Here is a 19,604-nt window from a genome sequence, read left to right as displayed (position 1 = left end):
GTACAATTACGTTTACATTTCTGTCTGTTCTTTACTTTCTTTAAAAGGAAATTTATAACATTGCTGAAAACATGTGGACAAAAATCCCATACACTGAAAGAGGGGCAAGCAATGTCTTTCAAACAAGGCTATCATAGAGACTCGGATATTCTTACTTGCACCACGAAACAACCATCTTGCAAAGAATCAGACAGAATGGGCTAGTTGCACGAAGCCGCCATAGACACATCAGTGATATGATAGAAAATCCTCTTTACATTTCGGAGTACCTTGTTAAGCCTACACAAATTGATATCACAGCAAAAAAGGATGATGATGTTTTATACAGTCTGTGCAACTCCCCACGTTTCTCCCCACATCATCTTCTTTAAGCAAAACAACAATCAATTCGTATTCACTGCTCACACTGCTAGTAGATACATTTTATGTCTTTGTTCTGACATCATAAAGTTATGTTACAAGTTCTGATAAAAGTCAGACGGATGGAATACTTTTGTGTTGTGGGCAAGAGTGAAACTCATTATCAGACAGCACCAGCATCACTTACAGGTGAGGGATCAGTTGGGTTGTGTTCTTGTCGTACTTACTGTGAAAGAGTATTTGATACAGTCATGATCAGGTGCCGTTTGTATTCCATTCATTGTGCAGTCAGGCGGGGATTGCTCCCGGTGTGGAGAGCGTAGCGGTTTCACATCGAAAGAGGAAATAAATGCTTATAATAAATATTTTAAATGCTTAGTACCCCAACTATCAAAACTAAATCATATCTGCTGGCTTATGTATACATGTATACAGATTTTTGTTATCCACATGAGCATGGACTATAGATTAAACAGGGATTTGGGCGTGCCCTCTTGACCGCGCCCAAACCCCCACACATAATGTTTTATTAACAAAGTTAGGGAGGAACCTAAGCATATAAATCAGCCCGATGTTTCATCAGCAGCAATCACCTATCAGCCGAGCACGCTAATCTTTACTTAATTATCTAGGCTGGTTCACCATCAGCAATCACCGTATCTACCCTATCAGCTCCAGCAAGCTCTATCATAAATAGACAAACAATCTTACCTGTTGCATCTTGCCAGATAAGCATCCCTCCTCCACCCCAGCTCCTCTCATTTTCTCCAAGTCCCGCAGCACCCTCGGGGGGTGTGTGTGTTCTGGGCTCGAGCCGGTTCCGAGCCCGGAGCACTTGCTCTGAGCAGGGTAGCGTGCTCCGGGTTCGGATAGATCCGACGAGCTCGGAGCCCACTCCCTGTACAACACGCCAAATACGCATAACCTGCATTCCCAGGCTTTACCATCTATCCCAACAAGGAGCTGTTTATCGGCGAGGGCGAATTTGTGAAACACTCGCTCCCCTCTTTCTCTCTCCAATCTGAAGACAATGTTTCCAAGGTCATTTCTTCTATCCACCCGACTGCCTGCCCGATAGATCCCATCCCCACTCATCTCCTCCGGGCAATCTATCCATCGGTTGTTCCTGCTCTGATCCACATTATCAACTTGTCTCTCACCACTGGTAAATTTTCCACAGTCGTCAAAGAGGCCCATATTACCCCACTACTGAAGAAACCCACTCTTAATCCTGCACTGTTAGAAAACTACAGACCGGTATCTCCCCTCGTCTCATTGCTAAAACTCTTGATCGTGTTGTATGTAACCAGCTCTCATCCTTTCTCACCCAGAACAACCTCCTGGACAGCAACCAGTTGGGTTTCAAGAGCGGTTATTCCACTGAGACTGTGCTGCTCATTGAAGCCTTGAGACTGGAAAGAGTCGTCTCTAACTCATCTGTTCTTATCCTACTGGATCTATCTGCCACCGTTAACCACCACATCCTTCTGTCTCTGGAATGGTCCTACAACGGTTCAGGGCTTACCTCTCAGGTAGGTCATTTAGAGTATCCTGGAGAGGACATCTCGACACAGTGCTTGGTCCATTGCTATTTTCTGTATACATGACATCCCTAAAATCTGTCATTCGGAATCATGACTTTTCCTATCCCTGTTTTGCGGATGATACACAACTCCACCTGTCATTTCAGCCTGACGATCCGACTGTTTCTGCACACATTTCAGCATGCCTAGCCGACATCTCGTTCTGGATGAAGGACGTTCACCGGCAGCTGAACTTTGCAAAAACAGAACTGCTTGTAATCCCAGCTAAAACAAAGACTCATCACAACTTCTCTATTTAATTGGGATCATTAACCATCACATCTTCCAGAAAGGCCAGAAACCTGGGAGTGGTGATCGATGATCAGCTTAACTTCACAGACCAGGTTGCCAGCACCACTCTTTCTGTAGATTCAACCTCTACAATATTAGAAAAATTAAACCTTTCCTATCAGAGCAAGCTATGCAAGTCCTTGTCCAGGCGCTTGTTATATCCAGACTGGACTACTGCAATGCGCTACCGGCTGGACTTCTAGTTATCACAACCAAACCTCTACAGATGATCCAAAATGCAGCGGCAAGGGTGGTCTTCAATGAACCAGAAGAGAGCACACGTCACTCCTCTCTTCATTAAGTTACTTTGGCTCCCTGTTGTGGCTCGCATCAAATTCAAGACTCCGCTCCTGGCCTACAAGACCACCACTGGTTCGACATCCCCTTATCTTCACTCCCTAATGCAGACGTATGTACCCGCCAGATCCCTACGCTCTGCAAACGAACGATGTCTTGTGGTGCCATACCAAAAAGTTACAAAATCTCTCTCACGTACCTTCTCTGGATCGGTGCCCTTTATGCCGATCTGCTACAAGATTTACATTAAGGCATTTGGCAGACGCTTTTATCCAAAGCAACTTACATTGCATTATCCAATACATTTATACATAGGTATCTGCAATCCCCTGGGATCAAACCCACAACTTTGCATTGTTAACGCAATGCTCTTACCACTGATCAGTTCTGACTTCTATCTCTTTTTTACTCTTTCAAAAAACAAAAAAACTTCTATCTTAGCTCTGTTTACTGTGGTAGGCTTTATGAGACCAGCTTTTTTTATTGCACTTATGCTTTTTGATGTCCTTATGTTGTTCCAATTGGTTCCATTGTCTACCCCATCTGTAAGTCGCTTTGGACAAAAGCACTAAATGTAAATGTAAAATACAAGAATTTTTTTCTGTTATTTCGAGTTGTGTTGGCTTTACAAGGTACTCAATAATGTATAGAGTTTTTTCTCTTATATCACTCATCTTATTTCTATGTAAAAAACACCCATATTTGTCGGTATCGTAACACGATACAGTGTAATACGACCGGAAATAAGCCAGCACAGACTCGCTGATCAGAAATCGAGTATGGCGGCTTCTTGCAACTAGCCAATACCCTGTATCAACCGAAACAATGCTTGTGCAGTTGCCTGTAACCTAAAAGCATGACCCAGATCTGCTTTAGAAAATGAATACTGGTCAAAAGTTCACAATATGTTAGAGAAATAAGGATTTCTTTTAGGTGTGTATTTAATTTAGTACCGCCCTAAACAAGTTGGCACAAAAGTTTTAAAAGTTTACAAACACTTGACTCTTCATACTTTAAGATTTTACCTGAACAATTGTTTTTCTTGAATATTACTTTAATTTTAGAAACTGAGACAACATATAACACAGTGAAAGGAAATAAAAAGTACAAAACAATTTTTTTTCTTAATTCTATAACATTTCCAGATTCTGCACTGCGAGTACATTTTTGACCACAACTGTATGCAGTTATTTATCATTGTTAAACTAATAATAATATTTTACTCAATTAAAAATTGTTGCTATTTACTTTTCCTTATGCTGCTCTAAAGCTTTAAGTGGCCCTTTCTTTATGAAAAAGAGAAAAGGAAAACTCAATGAAAGAAGAGAAATGAGAGTTACTTTTTAAGGACTTTTTAAAGTTTTGAACAGGTGAGTCTATGGAACCATAAAGAAAATTGAGAGACCATTCCAAATTTTCTTTAAATCATAATTTCTAGATATTTTATGGGCATTCCAGTCCAGTGTCAACAAAACAAAACCAATCAAACACCAGGAGTGACAAAGTCGTCCAACAGCAATGTGAAAGACTGACAGCATGACAAGACATGAAAACTGTGGAGAAAATCCAGGTCATCAAATAAAAACATATTTTAGAATTTAGAATGTAGAAATTTGACTGTATTTCTTAAAAGTGAATCTGAACTTGTTTTTGAGATCTGAAAAAACACAGAGCATCTTTTCTGTTATATTGACCTGTTCCTCCAGATTTTATTTTCTGCAAATAGGAAAAAATGTGTTTGAAATTTGGGTTTACAGAATAAAACAAATGTATTCATTTGGCCTAAACACAAATCTACAAATAGTTAATTCAGAAAAACTGAAAATGGTCTTTGAAATGGTCTCTTCATTTTTTTTCACGGCTGTATATATTCCTAACCGTTATATATAATGCTCACGATTTATGGATAGGTGCCTGCATTATAAAAACACAAAGACTCTTTGTTATGAGCTTTTTCTGAAATGTATATGCTAATAAAAGCAGGAGGTGATACAGAAGTTATCCATAAACAGCCACATTAGATCTTGTACATTTTCATAGCAAATAGAGCTGGGAGTTTCCTCACTCAGGCTCTTTGTAATCCAGCAAATCTCTGTTAGATGGAGCATCAAAGTTCTGTGTTGCAAATGTCACAGGAAAAGCAAGGACGTCATCGAACGTCTGTGTGTTCAGCATTAAAAGAGCAATGTTCACTATAAGGAGATGAACCTCCTGACTTGGTACATCGCCCCTTAGGAAGGGCTTATGCAAAGGTGAGAAATGTTTAACTTCATGCAAATGAGGAGTGACTTTTGGGATTGACCGCCAATAGGAGAGAAGATTCTCCTGATTCAAAGCAGAAAAATCATGGAGCGCTACTTGCTTGAAGGACCTTGTAAAGTAATCCCAGCAGGTGCTCTCTGGTCAGGTCTCAAACTTATACTACAAAAGAGAAACCATGGCAATTCTTCAAGTACAAAAATCGTAAAAAAACATCATGGCTAATCACAAAAACAGCTAAAATTCTGCACACTACTGCATGTTGGCTTCCGGCCTTCCTCAGAGTGTGTGAGATACAAGATCATGTATACGTGATTCTTCTCCTCTCAGCTCAACTCCTTCAGTGAGTGTCACCAGTAGTGGGAACGCCCACTTTGACCTAACCGCCAACCCCTGGCAACTTGCTTTGACAAAGTCGCTTGTAATGTGAATGGGAATGCAGCTGACGATAAATTGATTCCGTTTCGTTCATTTGATTTTTACAATGAGTGAATGTAAGGTCAAGACTGAGTTGTACAGCAGCCAGTCTAATTAGGATGCAACACTTAAGCGTCACGAAGAAAGTCGGAAAACGATAACATGCCAGACAGGTGAGAGAATACACCGTGGCAAAGACACGGATAGCGCAATTGGCTGGGATCTTTGGTTTCTACACCGATGCAAATTACCCACAATCCCCAGAAGGGAAGCGCTTTGAGTGAACGTCCCAAGTCGAGGCTGGGGTCTTTGTGTGCTAACGGATTGGAATGGAAATATTTAGCATCATTACAAGGTTGGTAAGACTCAAGCAAACCGAGAGGAGCGCCAAGATACAAGAGCGTGCTTGAAAGTATTTAGTCATGCATTATTCATTATTGTGATTCACATCGTCTCCTGCCTCTAAGCTCATTTCCAGAGTAGCAGCCATAGGCATGAGACACAGCGGAGTGATTTTTACACTTCAGTTGCTACACTATTGCCAAACAGAGTTCACTTGAGAGGGGATTCTGCTAAAGCAAGGTCTTGTCTTATTAGTCGCCCACATTCTTAAAAAGCATCTTGCCTTTAAGCTTTTGTTTTTAAGGGTGCGTGTTGGTTTCAATCATATATGTTGTGTTATATATTTATAATGGCTTTAGGTTTGTTGTCATGTTTCAAAGATTTCACATGTAGATGGCAATAATAAACAATCTAAAAATGTCTTGAAGCTTTTTAAGTGATGACACATTCACACAAAAATGAAAATTCTCCTACGTGGTGTTATTTAACACCCGAAGAACCCCATATGAGCTCGAGAACTGGATTCCTTCAAAAACAGCATTTACAATCAGTGATCAACATGATGATAGGTCAGCGATGACTTTGGAAATATTCTCGGGTCATGGGTATTATTTCCTTAAAACCCCCTGAGAAATAAATGCAGATTTAAGAGATCACGCAGTCAACAGCGTGGAGACGGCAGTAATGACCTGTGATTTAGATATAGACTCTTCACAGGCCTATCGAGATCAAAGCCTCTGATTACAGCGCTTTGAATCATATATCAGCTTCTGAATTCTTTGCAAAACACTCAACGTTCAAAGTCAAAAAGCACTTAACAGTACATTATATCACTCAATAGGCTAAATTCAGCAACAGGATCTTAATATTTACTCGCTCTTGTCCTGTATACATGCAGAGCACTGCAGACATTTTCATCCTCCAGCCAAGAATCTTAAAGGATTACTGGGTCTGTACATTGAGATCTGAGAGACAATTGACATCACAAGTGCAGCAGGATGATATTTACCTTGGTCAGAGGTATCGTCGCTATCTCCCCTGCCTTCTCTGACCTGCAAAGATGAAGGAATATATAAAGATTAAAAAACATTTTAAATTTGTTTAATAATGGGCTTAAAGGCAAAAATAAATACTATGGGAGTCAATGTGGATGAAATCTATTCACTGCCATAGCAGGGAAAATAAATACTATGGGAGTCAATGGAGAGGAAATCTATACTACTCATTCTTCCACATATCTTCCTTTCTGTTCAGCAGAACAAAGACATTTGTACAGGTTTTGAACGTTTGTACAGGCTTGTACAGGTTCCCCTTGACAGGTCTCCTTCACTGTACGTAACTCTTCAGGTTGTACCAACTCCCTTAATCATAATGTTCTGTTTTCCATAATTCTCACTACTTTTATTGTTACCTTTAATGCGTACCTCATTTTATTGCATGGGATGAGTGATGTACAAACTACAAAGTATTTCCCAGTAACACTTTACAATAAGGTAGTATTTGTAAAAATAAGGTAATGCACTAGCTAACAAGAACTAACAAAGAAGAATTCGCTAGTTGCACGAAATGGTGTCGGTGAGCTGTATGGGAAAAGGAGTACTTTTGGCAGCAAATATGGGTGTTTTTTAGGAAAAAAATTATAAATAATGCTGAGCACTTGGTTAAGCCAAAACAACTCGATAGTGTTATACGACTTTTGCGTCGCAAAAGCTCACCAGCGCCATCTTGTGCAACTAGGCCATAATACAGTATTTGTTAATCTCAAGTTGTAAATGCTTTTTGGTCGGGTCAAATATCCGTCCAAATTAAACCATTTGCTAGGCCAATTTAACCCAACGCATGGGTTTGTCCCTTTTTGACCCAAAGCTGGTTTGAAAAAAACCCACTCATATTTTAGAGAGTACTGATACATTATTTAAAATCAAACCTTGTTAACATTAGTTTAATAGGAGGTGCCACAGTGTTTCATGCATTCTGACATATTTACAATGTTAAACATGCTGGATCCTCATGCTTGACACGGCCAACTTGTCAAAAAAAGAGTTATTTCTGTGCTCGATACACTCCCTCCAAAGTCCATATACTGTAGGTTTCAGAAAGTTTTTTCGAACATGAAAACCTGTTTCGTAACAACTCTTCTTAGTCCCTTATTGGACAATTCTCCCGGAAAAGCATGCCCACGTGTCAACCTGGTTGAGCAAGATGAAAGAGCATGCACACACGTCAACAAGAGAGAGAGAGCACTGCGATGACGAAGTTCCCCTGTGCTTGTTTGTTCACTGCTTTTTGGTGATGAATGTTATATAAACATGTATATATATGTAGTCCCGTGGCTCATGAACAAACATGAATAATTGTATTGACATTAACTAACATATACGTGCTGAAACACTATATTGCTCATTGTTAGTTCATGTTAGTTAATGCATTTACTAATATTAACAAACATTATTATTATAGTGTTACCCATTTCCGTATATTTCATACTGTATATGGTTATGTACGTGACAAATAAAATATATATCAATATAATCTCAGGTTTTTGTTGTTTAAATTAAAATACAGTACCAACCAGCATTCAGCAAGTGTACATCCCAATATTTTCTAAGAAGTTCACAGCACTTATATATCTATATATAGTACTATATATTATACTCATAATAATTAATCCAACACATGCAGTTCTACCGGACACGTCAGTGGATCTACATATCTTCCTAGCTGAAGTGGTTTAAAGACGAACAGATGGTGTTGTGGGAAATAGTAACCTAGCAAATGAACTCTGAGCATATAATGCAAATTTTGATCCGAGTAGTATGTCATGTGGGCACAAGTGCTGAAAATCTCCATCCTATGCATACTTCATACTGTATTTTCTCCAATATTACTACTGCTGAAGATATATACAGAAGTGCACACAAGACAAATTCTTACAAGAATCTATCTTAAGAAAGCCATGACCTATAACAAAGAGACATAATAAAAAATGCACTATTGTGTGTTACTATGCAACAGCGATTTCCTCTGTCTTTATCACACTCCAGTTATTTTATTACACCAGTCATGTTGAAGAACATTCTAGTTAAGTGGTCAAAAGCCTAAGGGTAAGGCCAAAAGGTTGTTGCATTTGGAGTGATTCAGCTACAAGCATCCAGAAAACCTTTCTATAGGTTTGGTCTAGAGGGTAAAAATGTACCTCCCATCTTTCAAACACTCACCCCCTTTGAGAATGCGTGTACTGATTCTCCATTCAATCCTCATTCGCTGTTGTAATGTTTTGCAAATAATGTTTTGTCTTTTTTCTGTTTGGCTTTATAGCTAAAGTGCTACGTTTCAGAGGAATTAATCCGCTTTTGGGAAGAGAAAGCAGGCAGCATCACTTCATATCTGGCCAGTTTTAAATCATTCCAGAGGTTGTATGTGAAAGCAAACCGAAGAGATTTGACCATTGAAACTGCATAGCTAAATACAATATTTAGTTCTTCATTGGCAAATATCATTCTGGCAAATGCTTTGCTTTTGCTTCTGGCCAGCAAAGAGAGGCACTTCTGACTTACTGCTGTTGGTTTTCTGGGTTGTGTTTAATATTATTTTATAAAGGGACAATACAAATCAACCAATATAGAACCCCAAGCTCTCCTAATACCTAATACATCTCCTAAAACATCTTCATTGCGCTCTGTCTTTAACTTCTGCTCTTAAAGGTGGCATGGCGCAGGTCGACTTTAATTTGGAAAGAGCCGTCATGCCTACTAACTACCTCTTCTGTCGGTTATGATGGAGGGTTGAAAGACAAAATGACTTTTTGAAATTTTATTAATGATTTAAATGTAGGAGAAAAACACACTTGATTAACGAACGGTCAACACAGTTACAGTATCTCACAGAAGTGAGTACACCCCTTACATTTTGGTAAATATTTTATTATATCTTTCATGTGGCAACACTAAAGAAATAACACTTTGCTGCAATGTAAAGTAGTGCGTGTACAGCTTGTATAACCGTGTACATTTGCTGTCCCCTCAGAATAACTCAACACACAGCCATTAATGTATAAGCCGCTGGCAACAAAAGTGAGTACACCCCTAAGTGAAAATGTCCAAATTGGGCCCAATTAGCCTTTTTCCCTCCCCGGTGTCATGTGATTCGTTAGTGTTACAAGGTCTCAGGTGTGAATGGAGAGCAGGTTTGTTAAATTTGGTGTTATCGCTCTAACTCTCTCATACCGGTCAGTGAAAATTCAACATGGCACCTCGTGGCATTCAGGTTTTGAAAAAAAGAATTGTTGCTCTACATAAAGATTGCCTAGGCTATGAGAAGACTGCCAAGACCCTGAAACTGAGCTGTAGCACGGTGGCCAAGACCATAAAGCGGTTTAACAGGACCGGTTCCACTCAGAACAAGCCTCGCCATGGTCGACCAAAGAAGTTGAGAGCATGTGCTCACAATCATATTTAGAGGTTGTCTTTGGGAAATATACGTATGAGTGCTGCCAGCATTGCTGCAGAGGTTGAAGGGGTGGGGGGGTCAGCCTGTCAGCGCTCAGACCATACACAGCACACTGCATCAAATTGGTCTGCATGGTTGTCGTCGCAGAAGGAAATCTAAAGATTATCCACAAGAAAGCCTGCAAACAGTTTGCTGAAGACAAGCAGACTAAGGACGTGGATTACTGGAACCATGTCCTGTGGTCTCATGAGACAAAGATAAACTTATTGGGTTCAGATGTTGTCAAGCGTTGTACATAGACAAGTGTGTCTTGGCTAAAGTCAAGCATGCTGGTGGGAGTGTCATGGTCTGGGGCTGCATGAGTGCTTCCGGCACTGGGAAGCTACAGTTCATTGAGGGAAGTAAAGAAACTGAGGGTAAAGGTCATGGACCTAAACCTTATTGAGCATCTGTGGGGCATCCTCAAACAGAAGGTGGAGGAGTGCAAGGTCTCTAACTTCCACCAGCTCTGTGATGTCGCCATGGAGAACTGGAGGACTCCAGTGGCAACCTCTGACGCTCTGGTGAACTCCATGCCCAAGATGGTTACGGCAGTGCTGGAAAATAATGTTGGCCAAACAAAATATTGACACTTTGGGCCCAATTTGGACATTTTCACTTAGGGGTGTACTCACTTTTGTTGCCAGCAGCTTAAACATTAATGGCTGGTTTGAGTTATTTTGAGGGGATGGCAAATGTACTCGGTTATACTAGCTGTACACTCACTACTTTACATTGTAGCAAAGTGTCATTTTTTCGTGGTTGTCACATGAAAAGATATAAAAATGTGAGGGTGTATCTGCTTCTGTGAGATACTCTAACAAGTAGGATTTGTGATGTGCTCATTAAATAAATTTGGATCCAATCCGATTCTCACTCTTTTTAATAAATGTTATCATTTTTATAAAAATAATACATATATTTTTATTTCCCATCCACTGAGAAGCGGTTGTGTGCACAACTCTTATTCGCTAGCGACTAAGTAAATCAAGCTTACTTCTAAAAAATACAAATAAAAAAATATTAGTTACATGGCACCTTACATAACGTACACAAGCACATATAGTACACAAACCAAAATAAAGACAGCCGATCAATAGAAACAATGGCATTATCAAATACAGTCCAAAATGAATAAATAATTATATAAAATACATCTGCTCCAGTCATAAAAAGAAAGCCTTAACTACTGTAGACAAATCAATCGTAAGACTGACAATATAATTGCCCGTGCAGAAGGAATATCGAGTAGCTCCACTATAGAGCTTTAATTGAATTGAAAATGCAAAGCCCTAAGTCAGTGCTTGAATCCCATCAGTTGTATATAATCGATGAATTCAGAGGTTATCAAACGGACGGCCTTTTAAAGTCAATGTTCAATGCAGACTGACCCTCTTTCTGTAGGTTAATGCCTGTGCATCCTTAAGTATACTTGTGTCTCAATAATGGAGCCGGCTGAGAGCAAGTCAGGCCTTTAAAATATTTAACTCAAGCTCAAGAAGGACCCGTAATGTGACTCTGTCGCAAATGATTTTCTTTTCCCGTTAATTATTTCTCTCTTTCTCCCCGGAATCTATCTTCCTGTAGCCAAAAGATCAAGCACAACGCTCAAAGGCCGGCCATAACTTAAAAAAAAACTGTCTTTGAGAGAAAAATGGATGCCCCGCATTTTTTATCCAATCCCTTGTGTCCTCGCACCCAGGTGCATAGTCTCCAAACCTTTGGCAGATTTCCGTGGTGCAGGCGAAACTTTGACGACACTTGAATAAGGTGACCACCAGTCCTTAAACCCAGGGACGAAAAGGCTCAATAAAACTGTGTATTGAATGTAAAGCAAATGATGAGAATACGAACTGTACCACTACAATTTGGAGAGCCTCTCTAGACAGATTAGTGCCGACTATGAATGAGAGAAAAAGTCAAGAGATGGCGATAGATCCATGCTGAAGAAAGACAGTTATGCACTATGATGAATGAGAGTTAATGCTGAGATAAACTCGTAAATGAAACCCATTAACAAGCAGACACATATTGATCTGTGTGTAATTGCTAGTTAGTTTGTATGAACACTCACACGTTTCTTATTCCATACGTAATGCAACATAAAAACATACTTACAAGCTAGCAATACTTTATGACCTTGCTCACATTTGTGTACGGTTAAGTGGATGTTATTTTTGATTTCGTTAGAAACGTTGTGTTGAGGCACTTCTGCAGTACCTCTACCGTGCTCCGGGACGCACTGTTGCTCTGCGCATCTCTCACCCGGACTTTAGGCACGTCTCCTCACATAACTACAGACGAAGCCTGTCGTCATTAAGGAAACATTCACATATTCACAAAGCAGGGGTGTGCAGACAGCCAAATTAAATAACTGTCAAAACAGTGACGTGAAAATGTGTTTCAGTGCGAATAGAAAGGAAATATATCTCGTGTGAAAATAAAAAAATCAAGTAGCGGCCGTGTTTAGAGCAAACCTGCAATTTTCCTCTTGACGTGGCGTTTTCTAAATTATGTCTGATACAGTATCACCTATAGCCTACCAATGGTAACCTAATAGTTAGAATTCCAGCTCTCAAAGCAAATCATAAAGAGCACTTACAAAATCTTAGTAAAACTGCAAGATAGAAGTTCACAACATTTGAAAATATTTGACTGAATTAAGATGCATCTTAATGAATCTCCTATCAGAATACGTCGAAAGATGTGCGAGTTGAACCGTACATTCATCTCTAAATGGTCAAACACAATTATTCCTTTATTCTCCTTATTCCCATATCTTCAGAGCAGATTAGTCCAAAAAACCAAGCAGATATAAATCCGTAAAGGGGAGACTGCAGGATCCATCCGCACAGAGCTCAAACGAGGGAGATCATTTCTGAGGGGAAAGGCTTATTTACAGGGTCCTCACCTGCTTAAGTGCTGCTTAGTCAATCTTGTGAGCTCGGCGCATCCTTCGAGGTGTGTGTACTGGACTGAAAACCTGAAAATGGATGGTGGGGGAATACTCTGGAAAACTCAAAGCACCTCTATGCTGACTGACATGTCTAATCAGGCTGTTCACCCTCCATCATCTCCTTCTATTTACACTCGAAGGCGACGGGAGCTCATTATAATATGGATGAAACTCATATATAAACACGTTTTGTAACGTATGAAAATGAAATGTCCTTCCAACGTCACATTTAAAACCGGAGACAAGGATTAAAGCAGCTCGAGTGATGTTCGTGCAGTATGGACTAGTATGGAGAAGATGTGCTTTCAAACTCCGAATACAATAGTTCACTCAACATCCACAAAAACTAAAGTGGCAAATTCTCTTTTGAGAAGATTTGAGAAGAGACGTTCTGACAGAAGAAGAAAATAACGTGCTCGTGGACAGGATGTCTGGATAAAATGAGAGTCTCCGCAGACATTTGAGTAACCTATTTATATGCATGTTACTGCACATATGTTAGAAAGGTGATGCGTATCATATGTACTGTACAATAACCTCGACACACGATTTTATATGATGGTATGTGTGCGTTTGTATACACTCACTCCTCCAGGGAAATGTTGGAGTAGACAAATGTGTGTACAGACTGGATCGTCTCTGTTTGTCCTGCACTGTTGTTTAAGACTCTTTGCTCCATCACCGATTCAACGGCCATCTGTGGAACAATCTCTAATACTGCCCAACACCTGCAATACAGAAAAAAAGGACAAAGAGAGTCTTTTAAAAATAAAATGAAGAAAATATATTTATATTTAATACAATTATATAAAATTCACGACCGGAAAAGTTATACAAAATGTAGCCTATGGGAAGCCGGAGCTGAAACTTGTCATGCCACGATTTAGAGACAGTAAAACAGTATTAAAATAACTTTGTCAGTTCTGTCATCTAAAGTCAAATAAAAAAGAATAATTATCTGTTGGGTAAACAAGTCAACACAAATACAAACTGGCATACATGATCTCTATACTGCAACTGAGAACTGTTTTTTAGTTTAATTCTGTAAATATGTCAGGAATGTGTTTAAATCTTCACAAATGTGGTTTTATTTATTTGGAATTCAAATCCAGTATTTTTTTGCAGGTTCAATTGTGACAGCTTCTCCTGTAAGCGCGACAACATGGCCTGTTCCTTAAGTCGTTTCTCCAAAGCAATAATGCTTTTTTCGATCCTTTATTGTAGACAAGACTTTGAGGTCTAAATGAAAATCCAGACTTGAACTTTATTCACTGGAGTAAAAATGTGGCTACCTCAGTCTGTAAATAATACATAATTTAGTGTAGAGTATATAACACACACATGCATACCAAATGAATCAAATATATATTTTAGAGCCCTCACATGTCTATTACATATTAAAGACCTTTGACAAAATGATCCATTTTGGATAAAAGGGTCTGCTAAATGAATAAATGTGAAAATACATATTCCTTTAATATTTTAATGTATACATTTGACAGTTTAAAACGTTTTATGGACATGTGAAAAAACAAAATACACTTCCATAAATCACATTCTCAAGAGGATATCTCCATGTCCAGCTATATATGAATACATAATGTAAACACATAATTTGCATTATCATATAATGCTTTGGTAGTTAATGCTCAAGCGCTTCATGCACTTTTCACTTGAGTTGAAAGATTGTGCCTCGCATGTTTTCACTCTTCAATGGGTCACGATCATTGAAGATGTGCCCTGAGAGGATTAATGTCTTGACACCACTTCACATGCACACTGCTGTTTTTATGTTTCATCATGTGCTTCCCAGTACTTGCACCTTATAATGTGGGTGAAATCATTTTCAATGTGTGATGATTCAGTTTCTGTCATTATAGGTTTTGGAGGGCGGACTATTTCTGAACTCCTGCGGCTGTAATATTCAAAATGTGTCGGCTTCATTATCACAGGATACGAGTGCCTGTTTTTCCAGACAGAACCTTTGCCAGACGACTTTCTTTACCTCCCGTACCCGGGTGTTCCACGCAAAGCCGATTATGTGAAGGTCCGCGTCTCCCTTACACCGTGAACCTTGCGGTGATATTTCAGCGAGAAAATGGGTCAATGCCAAGCATCAGTGGCTTGCTGTTGCATATTAATGATGAAGCTTGGCTGTGACAGATGAGATTGGCCCACAAGGGTCTTCTCTCTCTCTCACTCTCTCTCGCACAACTATACACTCTCTCTTTCACTGTCTGTCTTTCTATATATGATGTTGTATTTATGCTCTCTCATATCCATTTCTCTCATTGTATGCCCTTCTTTCTCATACTGGCATCCACTTTCTTATCATCCGGTTCTATTTATCATCCTCTATTTCTGCTTCCTTTAACATCCACACCTGCTTTGCACTCTCTCTCTCTCTCTCTCTCTCTCTCTCTCTCTCTCTCTCTCTCTCTTCTCAATCTCTCTCTTTCTTTCTCTCTCTCTTTCTTTCTCTCAGAGGTTCTGGAGAGAATAAACACAAAGCCCGGCAGTTCAGAGGAGACCCTGTTATGACTGTGGCATAAGGTATAAAGCCGCAGTGGCCGGGATTTCAATCGGACCAGCTTTACAGGGCTATCGGCGCAGTCCAAGGCCGGGGTCAGGCTGTGAATCGATATATCACTGCGCCCTCTGAAATAAACTAAACCTTGTCTTTCAGTCAGGAGCTGTGATGAGTAAAACGTTATAAGAGTTCAAATGTGAAAATACACCGCATAACGCCGGTTAAATTGGGTGATCCACAAAAGTACAAAAAAGTAAAAAGTACCCAAAAGGATCATAGGATTTAACTGTCATTTAAGATGCAGGTTTCTTCAAGATAATAAGATGTCACATTGTGTGTATGGTGGGCAAGCGGGAGAAATAAATAAGCAAAATGTGACTCTGCCTTTGAAAATTGGGCTAAATCACCAAATTTGAAACCAGCACCAAAGTTTGATTTAAACTATTAAAGGTCCAATGGGTCATTTTTTGGAAGATCTAATGACAGAAATGCAATATAATATACATAACTATGTTTAGAGGTGTATAAAGACCTTTTTTATTACCTTAGAAAGAACTGTTATAGTATCTGCATAGACCACGGGTCCCCTTACATGGAATTCACCATGTTGTTTCTACAGTAGCCCTAAATGGATGAACTGCTCTACAGAGTTCATTCAATAAATACGTTATTTCCTTCAGCAAAGAAGCGAAAATGTGACAACACCTTATCCCTGTGTCAGTTGCCGTAGTGCTTCGAAAGGGATGAATGAGGGGTGGAGTGAGGCGTTGGTTACAATTCGCAACCTCACTGCTAGAGGCCACTAAATTTCAGACACTGAACCTTTAAATCCCTGTTTTTTTCCTGTTAGTATTTTTACTCAAGCACATTTGTTATCTTTGAAAAATATTTTACTCCACAACATTTCATAAATACATTTTTATGTTTTTTTACCTTTTATACTTGAGTACTTCGAAAAATATAGTAAGTGTCTAAATGTATAGCACTGCTTTGAGTACTTCAGTAAAACTGCCATAGGTAAAAGTAAAGTATGATATACGTTTATAATGTATAAAACATTATGCTTAAAAAAGTCAAAACACTATGATAAAGTACAGATTGTTATGTCCCTGAAGACGCTTTTGGCGTATGCTAAATTAATTCATGTAAATAGCCTACTTAAAAATGTACTTGAGAGTAAAAATACGTTTTCATCTTGTAAATTGATTTCGACAATCTTTTGCATCACTCAGTCAATATTAAGACATCAAGGTTACATTTTCACAGAATGTTCTTTACAATATGTGCAGTAGCATGATTTTTATGTAGTAAATCACAAAATTATGATGGGTTTTCACAGGCAGGGCTATAAATAATCTAGTCTTCTTTGACTAACTGTAACAAACAGGTTTTGTGAAACCAGAGAATAAAATCGGAAAAACACATCCGCCGCTCTGAGAGATACAAACAAAGAGTGACGCGAGATTTGTATTCTGTGAAGTATTCTGTCAAACATTGAGTCTAGATTGCTGACACAGCCACTCAGGGTTAATGGCCCACCATGAGTTTTGGATGATTTAAAAAGTCGACCAGAAATGATTACAAGCCGCTGTGTATGCTACTCTAACTAGCGTTAATGATGACATCCCTCTCGCACCTCCATCACGACCATGCAGCCATTTGCGCGACGACGCATTCATATCAATCGCAGTGTCGTTCTTCAAACGTCGTCCGATTTATGGCACTCCTCAGACGTGATGTGTCACAGCATGATGGTTTTGAGCTTGTTTGGAAGACTTAATCATTTGACAAACAGGCTGTGTGACGTTTCTGATGTTCCGTAGCGTAGGAGTCGGGGGGAAGGGGGTCTCATTTTGGTGACAAATCTAGCATGGCGGATCCTCCAGCAATCATTCATCAGTCACAGTCATCGCGGCACAGGCTGCATTGGCTGCAGGGTTCATTAATGCCGTGCCCGCTGGCGAGCTCCAGTCCGAGCGCTCGCTAGCTGATGATGACTCAATTACGATGGGATGCCAGCCACCCAAAGCAAACTAAATCAGATGCAGGGGGCATTAGAAGCGTCGTACCTCAGAGGTGACAAAAGGGGTGAGTTGTTAAATGTTGGAGCGCCGATATGTAACACAAAGGCTGACAACGGTGCCGCTGTGGTGGTGAAATACTGGATGAGATTAGCAGGGAGATATTTGTTCTGAGGTTTAGAGGGGAATCAATCGTCTATAACTGCTATTAGGTTATAAATAAAGTAAATATATATATATATATATATATATATATATAATTCTTATATTACACATTACATGATAAAAGGATACTGGTTACACCAAAAAAGTGGATATATTCAATTCTCTCTATATATTTTGGCTTAGCATTGTCAAGAAAGCTAGGGAAAGCAAATATGGAAATGTTGTGTGGCCAGACAACTTACAAAAAAGTCTTACCCTAGGCCCACTGAATTTAGACCCATAAAGCTTCTCCGCGATATCCAAACGTTTAAACTGTAGGCTACCCTGTTTACAAAATCCATAAAACCTGGCTATACCCAACACCCCCAAACAACTGCATTTCTAAGACAAGTAAAGTAAAAGTTGATATTGTGATTGTAGTTCAAAAGATGAAAACGACCATCTCGAAACACAGATTTGATATAGCTTACAAAAATCAAAGGAAAAATTGTCGGCATCAAAAACTTCATAAAACTGTTTGCCTCGCTCTTCAGGGGCCACCAGAGATTTATCTGCTAATCTGTACAGGCTATGCTTCAAAAGATCTCAATAAAATCCAATGCAGCTCGCCTCCTCTGCTCTCTCAATAGAGGAGAGAAAATAGAATTATGCTCAGTTTGATAATTAGATATTGAAATTATGAGCTGACAAAAACAAAGAAAAAGGAAAATCACTCTGCGGTTGACAGCTTAGGTTATGAGGCCTGATGCAGAGTGCTGATAAAAGAACATAAAAAAATTGATATTTCAAAAAACACTGTCTGTATGGGAGCTGAGCAAATTTCTTGGGGAAATAAAGAACATGTGTGATTTGATTTTGACCCAAATGATGAGCAGAATTGCTTTATAAACTGTAGGAAAGCAAACATCTGGTGCACATTTGACTGCCATTGTAGTTTTTCCTACTATGGTAGTCAACGGGGTCCAAGAACTGTTTGGTTACAATCATTGAGCGTTCATCAAAACAAAGACATTTATTCGGATTTGCAACAACTCGAAGGTGAGTAAATGATGACAGTATTTTCATTTATGGGTGAACTGTCCCTTTAAGGATGTTGTGTTTGCAGCTGCCTTAAATATCTATAAAAAGTCAACATTCGTTCTGTCTCTGCTTCCGAAGAAAGTAGCTGTAATAGACAGAGAATAAATTACCCTCATGTACTGTTGGATGCTGGAACACAAGCCTTAAGCTTGTCTGGCCAGAAATGATGTGAGAGTTCAGTCAGGTAAACTGGCTACTACAAAGTGAAATTAAATCAAACGGGCATGCTGGTCAAAGCAAGAGTAAATGCTTGTGGATTCGCAGCAGCAAATCAAATAAAGCTGCAGACGGATGTAGCTGATGTAACCGGGTGTCTAATACATCAGAATTGGGCCTGATGAAATACATATGAGAGAAAAGGCAGGCTAATAATTCCTTCAGTGAAAAACAACAACAGACGCCAAACTCGCTGTCAACATGTATTCTACAATATTATGGATGCTTTAAGTGGACTGCACTGAGAGTGTCCTTTATTTAGAACAGGTCTTCAGAAAACAGTGAAAACTTTAGTGTACAGCTATTTTACGACAGATTTTTAAATTAATGTTACAATAAAACATCACAGCTAACTTTGCATTGATGTTCTGTAAAATTGTAGACCGAAACGTATAGTGACTTACTCCCCACTGGCACGGTTGTAGCAGTGCATTCTGGGTCTCCAAAGAGTCAGACATGAGATATCATCTCCAGAAGCCTTCTCCTTTCATCTCATCTGCTGCAACATAATTGCTTTGGGTCTCTTGAGTAATAGTACTGATTGGTAACTCAATAACTTCTTTACAGATGATTAGATGGAACGGTGGTGTGTCGGAGAG

The 19,604-nt window shown here is 39.3% G+C and overlaps 1 protein-coding gene across 1 annotated transcript in view; it reads right to left on the bottom strand.

The window, feature by feature from the left end:
- Positions 1 to 19,604, bottom strand: part of LOC306909085 (uncharacterized protein) — a 78,333-nt gene that overhangs the window by 16,014 nt on the left and 42,715 nt on the right. The window contains exons 12-13 of the mRNA XM_079482462.1: positions 13,581 to 13,721; positions 6,559 to 6,601 (exon numbers count right to left, since the gene is read on the bottom strand). Coding sequence (XP_079338588.1) covers positions 6,559 to 6,601; positions 13,581 to 13,721 — 184 coding nt within the window. The remainder of the gene's footprint in view (positions 1 to 6,558; positions 6,602 to 13,580; positions 13,722 to 19,604) is intronic.

The sequence above is a fragment of the Barbatula barbatula genome (genome assembly GCF_947034865.1).
Source record: "Barbatula barbatula genome assembly, chromosome: 20".
In the NCBI taxonomy this organism is placed as follows: Eukaryota; Metazoa; Chordata; class Actinopteri; order Cypriniformes; family Nemacheilidae; genus Barbatula; species Barbatula barbatula.
The sequence above is the reverse complement of the archived record's forward strand: the minus strand, read 5'-3'. Positions and strand labels throughout refer to the sequence as shown.